Below are 13,833 nucleotides of genomic sequence, written 5' to 3'. Positions count from 1 at the left end.
GCTGTGTCGAGGGAATCCTCAGAGATTCCCTATTGTGCTGCTGCCAGGCCGCACACACTGTTAATCACACCATGAACAGACTCAATAACAACAACAGCTCTGTGAGAGGCTCCTGCAAACCAATACGCACACGCACACGCACACACACACACACACACACTGCAATGTACACATGCATATCCAATGTAAGCAAAAAGTTTTTTAAAAAGTCTCTCGTTTACAGCAAAACAAGAGAAAAACTGAACTCAACACTTAAAAATGTCTTTTGTTTTCTGAGTCTCTTGAGATGAATAAACCACAGAAAGCTACAGAAGCTGAATGCTACCACGGCCCAGTGCGAGGAGGGAAACAAAACTATTAAAAGGCACCTTCCAACCAAATTCCAAACTCCGCTTTTAAGCGTAAACAAAAATCAATGTGTCATATTCAAAAACTGGGAACTAACAAGGGCTTTAATGCCAAATAATAGCTTGGTTAATTATACCAAGCTCCTCAAATTTGAGTGCTTTTCTTGAAAATTCTAAAAAAAAAAAAAAAAAAAAAACAACCTCAGACAATTTGCAGCAAAATTACAATTTTCTTTACAGTCACGTGGACAGGATGCTAAACTATTGATGGCTTTCTGTGAACTTTTAGTTGTTTACAGCCTCAAGGACAAGAAAATTTATTATTCAACAATCCAACACTAAATTTCGGGTAGATAATACATATATTCTAAATGTACTCAATATATACGCATAAATACTCTTTATAGAGTCAGTGCTTCTAGGTTCTCATCAAAATACCTTGTAACACTTGAGATGAAGATGTAGAATTGTGGTAGAAAAAGTCAGGTTTTGGTCAGACGTATTGACTTGTAGAAATGTTTTATTTCTATGTTGGATGTGAAGGCATCTGGAACAGTGTGTGGGTTCTCTGATGAGAGGATGTAACATGTGTGGGTGATTTGAGAAGTGAAATAGCAATATGTGAAACGCGTAAAATACACTAACCCAAACGCATTTTTACTAGCTTCTTTTTAAATTTCTTAAATATTTATTCTCAATTTTGAATGGCCTTTTTTCTTCTAATTGCTGTTTTGTTTTCTGGTGTCCTGTTTTCTCTCTATGATTTTAACATAATGTAATTTTATGGGTTTAGTGAAGCACTTTGAATTGCCTTGTGTACGAATGGTGGTATACAAATAATCTTGTCATGCCTTTGCATCTTAAAATTAAAAAAAAAAAAAAAATTGGTTCACATTCTCAGGTAATCATACCTGTCAGACGATAGTAACTTTTATAACACTGCGTGTTTTCAATGATAACATATCTTATTTAGAAAAAACTTGTATTTATACTGGTTAATTTTAAGCCAAAAATCTTTTCTTTTAGAAAAGTGTTGCAAAGATCCTTGAGTTATAAAAAAAAATAACAGAAAAACATTTCAAATTTCAGTATTTAAAGATTTAGAAGCAGGAACCAGCCAGCAGGGTCGGTTTGCAGGCCAAGAAAAAGAAAGAGGAAGGATAATGGTCAATCCAGACTTAATGCATCTTAGTGCATGTGTGTGTCGAAGCTACCGCCATGTGTTTGCTCCTCTGGGACCGTGAGATCATCAATCACACATCCTGCATCATCCCCAAACACCAGTGGCCTACATCTCTCCCAGACACTAACACACGCTGTCATCGCCGCCACGGGGCCACGTTAGCACTACTGGCTAAATAACTGTCAGATCGCTGTGGCGGAGCGCGGGCCAGAGCTCACGCCTCGTCCCCCAATCACTCGCTGCGGCACTTAAAGAGCCGCCTCCTCCTCCGCACGCTGCGCCGCATCCCAGGTGAGCGGGTGGCTGCATGTGGCAGCTTGGGGAGTGATGATATGGTCGTGATGGATGCGTGTGGGGTCGAGTATCAAGTTGGGGCAGGGCGCTGGGGAAGTGGGGGCTGTGGTGCGGCGGCGGTGGGCACAGCCCTGCCTGTCAGACCGCCAGCCTACAGCCACAGCTGCCCAGGATACAACGGCTGGCTCGGAGCCAAGGTCAGCACGGCGGGGCTCGGGACTGTTCACAGTCGACTGATCACACACTCGTAGCGCACCAGCTCAAACAAGCTCAGGGACAAGACTGAATTCCCTTCCTAACAGACTGAAGGATGCAGCACTTCTAGTTCCTTCCAAAAGCCTTTATTCAAACATAGTGAATAAAGAAAACAAAACAACGGAGAAAATACCTTTTGATTAGTTTCTTTTATTAATCATTTGCTCTTTTACTTATGACAATTACAAGCTCACATTAGCCATAGCGAAGAAACTCATTCATAGTCACGGTTGGTTCTACAGAGCAGCAGTATTTAGGCTCCGATCACATTTTATTTGTCCCTGAGTCTGAGTCATTTGATTTTGAAAATCTGCCGATACAGAGTCCCGATCCAACACTTTTATGAGTGTTTATGAACACTTCTATGAGTGTAGGTGGGTGAAGGTGCCAGATGCCCTCAGGTGGTCTGACCGGCTCGGGGTCCGGAGCCTGATGATGACATCTTGCTATATGATTGGCTGGAAGTTGGAAGGATGACGTGTAAGTTTGTGGTCAGTCCGGATAAATTACGGAAACAGTTTTCACAGGATTAAGTTTTTATTTTCGTTTTTGTTTTTCCAAGAACGTTATGGAAAGGCGGAATTAGGTTTTGTGTGGATTGTATTTGTCTTGACATAAACATCAGTGGTTTGTTTTTAGCAAGAAATATATTATTACTTAGCAAAACGGATTTACGACAGCTTCAAAAAAGGAAGATGTATTTCCAAATATAAATACCGGAACTGATATTTGGTCCAATGTACAATCAATCCTAAGCCTGCACACGATACATAAACTCTATATACTCAAATTCCTTTTCTCACATGGGAAAAAGTATATATTTTTTAAATAAAAACAATTCAAGCCAACTCAAAATTACAGAGCAAGATTATTAGTTGGTACTGTCTGGACTAAATGGAGAGAAAGTTCGGAGGAAAATTGAAAGGATGAAAGGAAATAAAGGTACCAGTGAGGGGCTTTTAACCAAGCACATCTGACTTGGGGCTCAATGTCCGAGTGGAGTTTCCGTAGTGTGACGTGACCAGCAGGCGGCCACCCCGAGCCGATCTGACCAGCCATCGTCATTCAGTTTGACCATCATTTTGTCCCTCAGAATGAATTTAAAATGTGAACATGGCCATGCTTGTTGTTTTGTGAGGTTAAATCCGATCATTGCCACCCAACGCCGATCATTTGTTTATTTATGTAGGTATTAAAGCAGAACTTTGCAACTTTTTTACCTCAATAAATGTGTTTCAGAATCCCTGTGGGGGTAAACAAAGACTTGTCACGGTGATTCGCCTGTCCCTCCACTCCCCCCGGGGTCTGGGTCCTGAAAACAGCGCTTGCAATTTCAGAGGAGCGGACCCGACTACATCTCGCGAGAACAAACCTGCTTTACGGCACTCATACGGGATTACAAGTATAAAAGCTGTTGGAGTGCGCGATCTGTCATTGTGTTGCAAAAGACGACCTTTGAATGATGTGTTGATTGGTTCTAATTTCTTTTTGGTAACTGAAAAATAAAGAGGAGTGGCACCTCCTCTCGTAGAAGTGAGCGCGAGACTGCGAGTGAGTTCGCTGCACTGAGCTGAAAGCGGTAGCTCTCCGAGTGTGTTTGTTTTCCAATAAGTTTGATTGTGCGAAACAGGCATGTCTATGACAGAGGGAGCAACTGGAGGAAGTTCCCGGGCAGCGCGAGGAACCGTCGCTGCAGAAGATTTAACAAAAGCGCGTAAAACAAAAATGAAACCCTTGCTAGCGTTAGCAACGCCACCCTGAGGTGCTCACGGATGGCAGAACCAAAAAGACAGAAAAAAAATGTTGTCTAACGAGCGGAAAAAGGAAACGGGAGTGGGACGCTTTCTGCACACAGGGGCGGGGGGGGGGGGGGGGGGGGGGGGGGGGGGGGGGGTGATGCGGAGGACGTTTACGACAGTGAGCTTTCACAGGAGACCAGTAGGGGGAGCGCTAAAGCAAATCTTGCATAGTTCTGCTTTAACATTGTCATGTTTAGTTTTGACTCTATGGAAGTATTTCAATCAAAGAATCAAGTTTTCATGTTTTCATTTGGTTTTTAGCCACCGTGCTGTTGCTGTTGCTGTTGCTGTGCCCCTGCCCTGAAAAAGAAATATGTAATTCAAACCTGTTGAATAAATGCTTCATAACAAAAAAAAAATAAATAAATAAAATAGCATTTTGCTCAATTCTGCTCATTTTCACCTTTTAGTGGCGAAGACAAAATGTACTATCAAGTCAAATTAAAGAATAAAAATCACTATAATCTTCTAAGTATTATTTATTACACAATGATTCATCTGTGATCCTGCTTCATTCACCTTCAGATTATAGTGTGCTGGAGTCAATCAGGGCAATCGCAAAGACAGTGACAATCACACCTACAGGCAATTTACATGGTCTATGAAAACCAAATAGATGCTTCTGCACTGTTTGAGTAGTTGGAGGAAAACAGTACATGTGCAAAGACAACATGCAAACCCCACACTGTGAAAGGTGCCAAACTCAGACTGGAACCAGGACATTGTGGCTAAAAAACATTTTGAATTGATTAGACATTGCTTACATGATTAATGTAAAAAACAAACAAAAAAACTGTCACTCGACAGCACTGTAAATAAAGATATCAGTGGTTTTTAAATTCTCTGATATCACTGTAATTCTCATCAGCTACTTCAGCATTTCTAATAGTCTTTTTAATTTTGTCTCACAGTTTGTAGTTTTGGCTGAAATCTTGCCCAAACACCACAGCTCTGCAGGTTCTTATTTATCTGACACTCCAGATAAATGTTGGTCCACATCTGAATATTATTCATTCCTAACCAAACACCACGGACACCACAAATTATTGAGTGACAGAAATATCTTCCTCTCCTTCTAAACTTGCCAACAGTCCAATCACCTCCTCGACTCTGTTTGTAAACCAGACTCACAGCTGTGATGTGAATAGTGGAAAGAAAAAAAAAAAAAAAACCCTCTAAAAAATGCATTATTCATTGAAAAAAACTGAAATCATCTTCACAGATTATTGTCACCTACTGAGGTTTATAAGAAGCGCTTCTCCTTTGCTGCGCCAGAATATGTGGCATATCATATTCTATAGGCTATATAAATCAAGTCAGTGTCAGTATAAAGTGTGTATGCAGCTGTGTGTGAGTGTGGCGCGCGAGTGTTTGTGTGCGCGCCTTATGGAGGCGCAAACAGCTGTCTGCTGGCTGATGCTGCGCCTTGTAATGTCAGAATCACTCATTTATATGCACCTGGAGCAAAGATATCTCGAGCGTCTCTGTCTTATAATTCAAATCAAGCTGCCTATGTTACCATAGCCTGTAGATGTTCATTCGGGAAGGGCACAGAGAAATAAACAAGGTAACGCAGCCCGAGTGGTTCTGACATTTAACTGAATTCTAATGGAAAGTGACAGGAGATTGACGTTAAATGAAATTCATACAGGGCATCCAGAACAGCCAATGTGTGAGGGACAAACAAACGGAGGGGAGAGCCGTTCACACTTGCTCATACGAACAGCAAGATGTTCACACTTTGACCAAACAAAGAGATGCTACCTCAAACATCAAATTTCACATGCAAAGGTCTCCTATATTATTATTTCTTATATACAAATGCGCCACGTTGGGACGCACTTTAAGAATAGGGTGTGTTTTTATGAAAAATGATATCAGTCACAAGAGGTTGAATAAATGCCAATGAATTCCAATGCTTTAAGGGATTATTTAAAAGACCTCTCTTATTATGTTAACAATCTGTAGAACTCACAAATGCTCAATTACACAGAGGAATGAAGCAGAAACATCAGCAGATATCATTTGTGTTGTCAGAAAAATCTTGTTGCAATATTACTTTAATTTTTATTCCAATACTTTAGGACCAAGGCAGATATGTTCAATATCTTTCAATAAATCTTTGCGACAAAGACAATTCTCCGCTGACATGGCTGCAAAGAGTGAGCCTGACCTATAGTAATACTCTGATCATCAAGAATTCATCCATGATGTCCTTTGAAGGTGAGAAAAAACTCCCACTGGAGTTATATTAGCTGATTGCTGGGTCGCATTTTCCTATTTCATTAATTAGATGGAAAGCTTTTTAATGCAAAACCACAAGTCAACCTGATGATCGAAAACACAGTAATTTCATTAAATACCATGCGTATGTTTCCAGATTAATTCTTATTTGGTTATTTTTTTCAATATTTCAACAATATTATTGATAATTTATTCACTGTTGTCATTTTCCAAAAACAAAAATCCTTCTGTCTGATGTCAGATTTTAAGAAGATTTGCTTCTTGTCTCTATTACAAATGAAATGACAAAAAGAAAAGTTACTTTTCTACTACAGTTTAAAAGGCTAATAATTCATTGAGAGAAAGATAAAGAGCATATAAATCACTCAATAACAAAAACGTCTCTTCCTTTTTTTGCCATAGTATATTTTCCTCATTTTTTTAAGAAAAAGGCGGCAAATATTTGCCTGTAGATTAATAAATGCAACAATATATTTAGATACATACAAGTAATAGAGTGAATGGTGTTCTTTAATATGTCACCATTACTTTACATTAATCAGTATCAAGAGAAGAGTCAAAATACGATGACTCTCCTCAACTAATGAAAAGAGTCTCAGTACAGTTATAAGATGTGAATCTAGTCTTTTGGTTTCTCAGGTAGCACATCTGGTTGGAGGAAAAAAAAATCACTTGTAGCAGTCATGAGAGAGATTTACCAGTCGCTTCTGTCACAGTGAAAAATGTCAATTACAGGTCAAGCAGCCTGACTGGTCCAGAATAAGGTGAGACTAAAACATTGTGAGCGTACCATTTGATGTAATGAGTGTTAAATGTTGTGCTGTGGAGCAGAAAGGCCAATCAGAGGCGTTATGGAGTGGGTCATCTTACCCGGGAGGACTCATAGGAGGGACTGGACTCGCCACCTGGGGCCCAGGACGCTTGGTTGGTCCGCTCATCCATACCTGTCAGAAACAGGGACGCACGGCTCAGTCAGCAAGTCACGATTACTCACACAGTTCGATGTGCAGGTACATCTGTATCTACACGCTCACACACACGAGAACTTTTAACCAACTGAATTTCTCTGACAAAGACAACAGTGCAGAAGATACACATGTTTGTGTGTCCCTGAGGTTGTGTTTATATCCGTGTGTCTGTTTATATCTACAGCAGCTCAAAGAAATGCCACATCTCCTCCCATCAGTTTTTACGGGCAGTGCTTTACCGTTTCTCCCAGGAGTCGGCCGAATATTGCAACAAGCAACAAAGGTCAAAGTGTCCTTTTGAAAATAAAATCAGCACCAATCAACATACAGAAAATTTAGTGTCAGCCCAAGTCTTTGCTCACAACTTGATTATTTCTTCCGTGGTTTAGTACTGTGGGGATTTCCTCCACGTCGTACAGGTAATGCATGAATGAATTTGACTTTAGCTTGGAAAAAACAGGAAATTTGCCCCCAACTGTCAAACAGTTTACATATTTGAAGAAGACATCAATCTGGAGGAACGTCCATGCATGTTGTATTCCAGTTATAACCAATTAAAGGATGCTGGAGCCGATCCAGCTGACTGTGAACTAAAGTGGGCAGTTTGGCCAGATTGCTAAATCGTAGCGTGGCAAACAGAGAGACACTCAAACACACAGCTTCATATTCACAGCAACAGAGGATTTCTTTTTTGATCTCCATATTGCGTGACCACAGCATTAGAAACTGCTGTTGTTCGGGTCTGTGTTATTCTTAACATCTGATGCTCAAAACTTCTGAAGAAATAAGAAGAGTTGTGATTAAACAATTACATTTTTCCCCCCTGGAAAAAAAAAATAGCCAAAAAAAGAGGGACTGAAAAGTATCATTAAAATCTTGATTCATCTTCTTTCCTACAGTCCAAGAAGCAAAGTACAACTTATGACTTGATGAACGCCGGTAACAGCTGAGCACTGAAACTCATTTTCTTCATTAAAGAAACCCTTCTATGTTTGAAAAGTCAAAGAGATACACAAATAAAATCAATAAGTGCAAAGCTACACCATCTGGCATGTGTTGAAAAACATAATATCTGATCTTTACAATCTAATTTATTGCGTTATAGTCAGTAACAAATTCTTGAAGCCTTGCCGTTTGTAAGAATATTGTGTCGCAGAAACAGCAAAAGTCTCTGCAAAGAAAAAACATGAGCAGCTCAGGCGTCGACATTCCCAGAGTTATTGATTGTCTCTGTTGTAATTTCATCCATCTCAGTAAAATGCAATATAATTTCTTCATTTTCACCTTCAAATAAAGAATATCAGATTTTATTGAAAATTGTGTGCTGGGAAAAAAAAAACAATAATAAAAGCAACAACAAAAAACTTTTTAATATTATGAATTTTGCGGCCTTAAAGCTGATGACATGCTCTGAAATGCCTCCAAAAGCAGAGTCTAATCTGAGAAGCGGCGTTTATACAGGAGAAACAAACACACCCAATAAAACCAGAAGTTAATTATGCAAAACAACAAAAAAAAAAAAACAAGCCTGTAATCACGGATCAAAATGTGTGCGGCGGTGCTCTGATTCACCAACGTCAAACTATAGCTCAGCAGGCGGCCACATGTAATGTATCAATTTAACCTAATGAGGTTCAATGCAGCTTAACGGGCACTTTTTATGCATCGCTAAGGCTATTAATCTCTAACAAAGAGCTCTGATGCCACAGAACCGTGCGGAGGAGGCGCAGCCGTTCGGGATGCTGGATGTGATACTCAAGTAACGCTGCTGCTTTCAGTCATATTTCGGTATCCTTGGGTCATTTGCAACCTCCATGCTGCCTCAAACTTCTCAAACAGAAACTTGCACATCTAATTATACACTTCACCAGAAAGGCAGTGACATTTCTCTACCCAGAACTCACGGTCCAGTGAGCAGGATAAAACTTTCATGCTGACAAACACGATGCGTTGCTGCATGCGCGCGGTAGATTCATTTCCTCTTCTTCTGTGGCTTTATGGAACGACTGCACACTTTATTTTTTTTTTTTGTCTCGATCTCATAATTTGGCTGCTATCATTGGCATTCAGAGCTGCGATACTAATTGAGGGGTGACTGCTGGTGGTGTGACGACACCAGTGTGACATATTGTGCCCCAACTGAGGCCTTTAACACTCTGAATGCAACAATGGTCAGTGTTCACAGTCTGGGCCACTGCTTGTCATCTCATCTGATTAGCATCTCCTACAAGGGCTCAAGGGTCCCCTCTCTTCTCCTTGCACAGACAGACAGCACAATAAGGTTAGTCACTCGCACAAGAGACTGAAGGAAGAAGGAAAAAAAAAAAAAAAGAACACAGCAGCTCTGGTAATAAAGCAGCGCAGAAAATGATTCTTTTCTCTTGCAGGGTGCTAATCAATACCCATCTATGAATAACAGACAAATAACTCAAGTGCAGTGAAGAAAGAACACACGAGTCTGCAGCTATTTAGAAATTCAAAGCTTGTACATTTGATTTAATAGTCACCCGTAGAGGCAGGTGCACCACAATAGTCATGTTGTAATCAGCAGTGACACATTCAGAGGAAATTTCTGTTACTTTTTTTTTGTTTTTGTTTTTTTTGAAAATACATTGGTGGAGGATGTTCTAGGTCTGACTGGCTTCTTCAATAGTCAGTTTCAATACACACCCTCCAGTTTCACTAAATATCTAAAGTCAGCACAGCTGCTACAGCTACACATACGTTTCTGTTTTATGCCGGTTGACTGAACGTCTTTACATCCCGGAAACAGCACTGAAGGCCAACTTACAGGCGTTGTATGGAGGATCAATTTTTGAGAACTGTTTGCCACAGTGCTAAAGAGGCCAAAGACACAAAATAAAGACTTGAGAAATATTTTTGTCATTTCTTAACATCTTCAATCTTTCATGGGTCATTCGCTTAAAAGTGAGTACGTAAATTCAAAACTTGAGTCGAAAGGTGAAGTTTATTTTAATATATCCAAATGAGCCTTGTACATTATCAAGGACTGTTGTCTTTCAGAACCATGCATTATTTACAAAAAAAAAACTTTACTAAATGTACTCTCCACATTTTTTAAGATAAACACATGAATCAGGTGCATTTAGTGGTGATTCTGCTATCGTATGAAATGTGAGGAGAAAAACACTCTTCTCGATTTCTTGTATTACATTTTTTTCTTTGAAATACCATTTTTGGTAAAGAAGAAAACAAAGATGTACACAAGTTACTAAATATTGTCACTTTTCTGATGAATGTCAAAGAAAGTCAGAGGCAAGTGCAAAGTTAAAAGGCCTGTGGAAAATTAAGTTAAACGTGTGCAACGTCTATATTCATAAAAACCTGTGGTGAGAAGGTTTGTGACGGAGTAAACACAGAGGTTGGCGATCATAACGGACTACTCCTTTCTCACTGTCTCTGCTGGGCCGTTTGCAAACAGCTGCACCCTCCCCAAACCCCCGATTCACTGGAAAAGCCATCCAACAAAAATAGCGAGGCATTTTTTTTTTGCACAAATGGAACTAATTTAGAGACTTAAGTGAAGCACTCCTGATGTAAGAACATGCAACAAGGCCGAGGCGTTACAACGCATCAGCTTAGAAAACTGAGCAAGGGGGGAAAAAAAAAAAAACAAAAAACAGACACGTCAACTTGTTTATTCACAATGAAACTATCAGTAGACTTGATCAAGAATCAGTATGTATTCACTAACCTTCACAGGTTTAGCGATTGTAATCTGACTGGGTTCCAGCTCTGTCGTATGTACAATGATCATCATATCTGTTCGTCCCTCTGTACTATGGAAGATCAATAATCCCAGCAATTTGACAATTTGACATCCTTCAGCCTGGAAAGCTTTATTTGCGAATGCTGAAGGCATCTGTTCCCATGTCATATGCTTCCAGCCGATCGCGCTTTGTGGACGGTGCGATACGAGTGACGCTTGTCTCAGAACAATGAACCTGATTGGTTGGATGGTCAGCTACGACACGCTGCTATCGCCTCGCTGCGAATCCATCCTGTCCTCCTGACACCACAATGTCGCCAGTGCCTGGCGGATAGCACCGAAGTGGCTACATTTCACTGTCAGACAGCAGTAGCCTTGTTATTTTGGCTATGAAAATACAATACATTGAAGTCTCTGGTTTGATAATACAACATTTCCCACTTTCCATACCTGTGAGGTTTAGACAAACATGAGTGCATTGGCTCATTCAGTACAAACGATTTAACGCATAGTGAAATCTCTCTAAAACTTTCTTTTATTTTTTATAACACCTCTTGTTTGTCATTAAATAAAGAATGCAGTCAAGTGGCAGCCTTGTGAGTTTCTTTGTCTTCCATGCTGGTGAACTGAAAATAAGTGCATATGTGCAACATGAATGTGGTTTCTCAGTTTGGGTTTCTGCAGCACTGAAGATGCTGGATAACGACAACAAAACTGTTGAATCAAAGCGTGATATTTAATTGTGCTTTTAATGTTTGTTCTTTTTGGCGTTGTGAAGAGCGAGAATTAACATAATGTGAACCAAATGCTTTTTTTTTTTTTTGCCTTTACCATATAAACCAGAAACTAAAGATTTAACAATAATTAACCATCTGTTATTAATATCGACTCATGAACGCTGGAATCAGTTTATGATTAACCACAAAGTTCTCAAACAACAGGCGTTTTTGTCTTTTTAGCTGAGTAAAGAACACGTAATATAAAGTTCTTCCTATGATCAATTCTTCTTAAGTCAATTATCACCTTTTAATTGGGACTCAATTTAAATTTTTGCGCTTCACATGATGACGACATGAAAAAAAAATCCAACTAAGCACAATCTACCAGACATTACATTTCAATCCAATTATTTCACTGGGTACAATGATATTTCTTGCAACCTCCCAGGTGAATAAATACATAAAACCATTAAAAAATATAAATAGCAGACTGACAATGAAAAACAGAGACAATGTGAGAGAGAACATAACGTATCACCCGTTACCTCCACACTGTGACAACAGACTGAAAACATTCAAATCTTATAAACTGTGCAAATTTACAATACCTGTGGTTCTTTACAATTGAAACAGGACAAACATTTTCATAAAGAAAAGCAAAACAGTAAAACAGAAACCGACCTGGGGATTGAATATTCCCACAATACTGCGAGTCTCTTAAACATCTCTACATACATTCAGACGCAGGAATCGGCTTCGTCTGTGAACAGCTGAGTTTGAGTGAGGAAACTATAAAATCCGAATCCTTCTGGGACTCAATATTTCCTGTCATTCAAAAACTGTTGGCAGCAACACTACAGGCCCACTACAGGCTGTAAAAAAAGAGAGAAAAAGAGGAAGAAAAAAAAAAGCTTCTGGTTCCCACAGCATCTTAAATAAAATGAGAAATGAGAAATGTTAGTCATTTTAAAAAATTACTTAACCTGATTCACAACACAAATCTGAGGGATGAGTTATCAAAACGAGAGTGCCAAAACCAGCAGGTTCAAGCTGTTGCAGTGTCTACCAGTCATACAGGGTTTGATTCACACACTTGTACAGTTTTGTTATTCTGGAGAAATGTTGTGGCTCAGAGTGAAATCATGGTTTCCTGTATATATGAAAAGAGAGCTGATGGCAAAAGCCAGAGAAAGCGTCTTGTGTCTGTAAACAATGAATGTGAAATAAAAACTGGCCTGAGAACAGGGAGACAGGGTCAGACAGGGTTAACGTCAATCCTCCATTACTTTGTGTACATTACACTAATACATCCAATTAGAGAAACAATAAGTACCTTCCTTTTCAGAGAGAGCCAGAGAGAAGCTGAACATCCAGAGGTCTGGCTGGGGATATTTTATGAGAAGTCACAACTATTACGAGCATGATTTATAGAAATGGATTAGATTCGAATACTAAATTGACCATATTATGCATATTTTTGCTGTAAAGACAACATTTTGTACTGGAAAATCAAATGCACAAAGGAACAACTGAAACAACAAAGACTCAAAACTGATGCCGATAATAGAAAACAAATGGCAACATAAGTGGAGAACGACAGCAGCCGCCATGTGCTGTAAATATCAATTCAAAGTTCAATTCTACTCAAACACATCAGGTTTAAAACACACAAAAAAACATTCTCAGGTTTTTTTAAACATTGCAAGCAATACACTCTAAGATAAATGTATGTCTCAAGCTTACACAACCTATTTAAATCTTATTTGGTGGATTTCATGAACTAACTTAATTGAGCCCGTGTTAATTTCATTGGGTAAAGATGAGTCTATCGTGCTTGATTACCATTAAGACTGTTTTACAATGTAATTTGTTAGAGATAAAAATCAAAACGTAACTGATTAATCTATATTGAGAATTGACTCACACTGCAGTGGATTGCAGATCAGGTTTGTTTTAAGTGGGGCCATAGTGTCCTTTATCCTTCATTTAATCAACCCTTCACTTAATCAGGAAAAACACAGTGAAAAACGTTATGCGAATGTTTAGTGGTTGAGAAAGATCATAAAACAACTGCACAAATTGGGAACAATTAAAATATACATACAAAATAAAAACCATCACAAACCAAAATAAATATAAAACCCATCCAAAAGCTTTAGCATGGCCGGATTTAGTGACGTTCTGTGGAGCTGAGACCAGAGTTCAATCGTTTCATTTTAGCATCCAACTGACTGAGTGACAAACCGACACCGGCTGCTGGTCACAGCCAGCAAATGTCGCACTACACAGCACTA

At 39.3% G+C, this 13,833-nt stretch overlaps 1 protein-coding gene across 5 annotated transcripts in view; it reads right to left on the bottom strand.

Annotated features, from left to right (window-relative positions):
• tcf12 (transcription factor 12) overlaps window positions 1–13,833 on the bottom strand; it is a 78,446-nt gene that overhangs the window by 58,738 nt on the left and 5,875 nt on the right. For all 5 annotated transcript variants that reach the window (XM_030098106.1, XM_030098270.1, XM_030098180.1 and 2 more), the window contains exon 4: window positions 6,993–7,066. In XM_030098106.1, coding sequence (XP_029953966.1) covers window positions 6,993–7,066 — 74 coding nt within the window. The remainder of the gene's footprint in view (window positions 1–6,992; window positions 7,067–13,833) is intronic.

The sequence above is a fragment of the Salarias fasciatus genome, chromosome 1 (genome assembly GCF_902148845.1).
Source record: "Salarias fasciatus chromosome 1, fSalaFa1.1, whole genome shotgun sequence".
Taxonomy (NCBI): Eukaryota; Metazoa; Chordata; class Actinopteri; order Blenniiformes; family Blenniidae; genus Salarias; species Salarias fasciatus.
The sequence above is the reverse complement of the archived record's forward strand: the minus strand, read 5'-3'. Positions and strand labels throughout refer to the sequence as shown.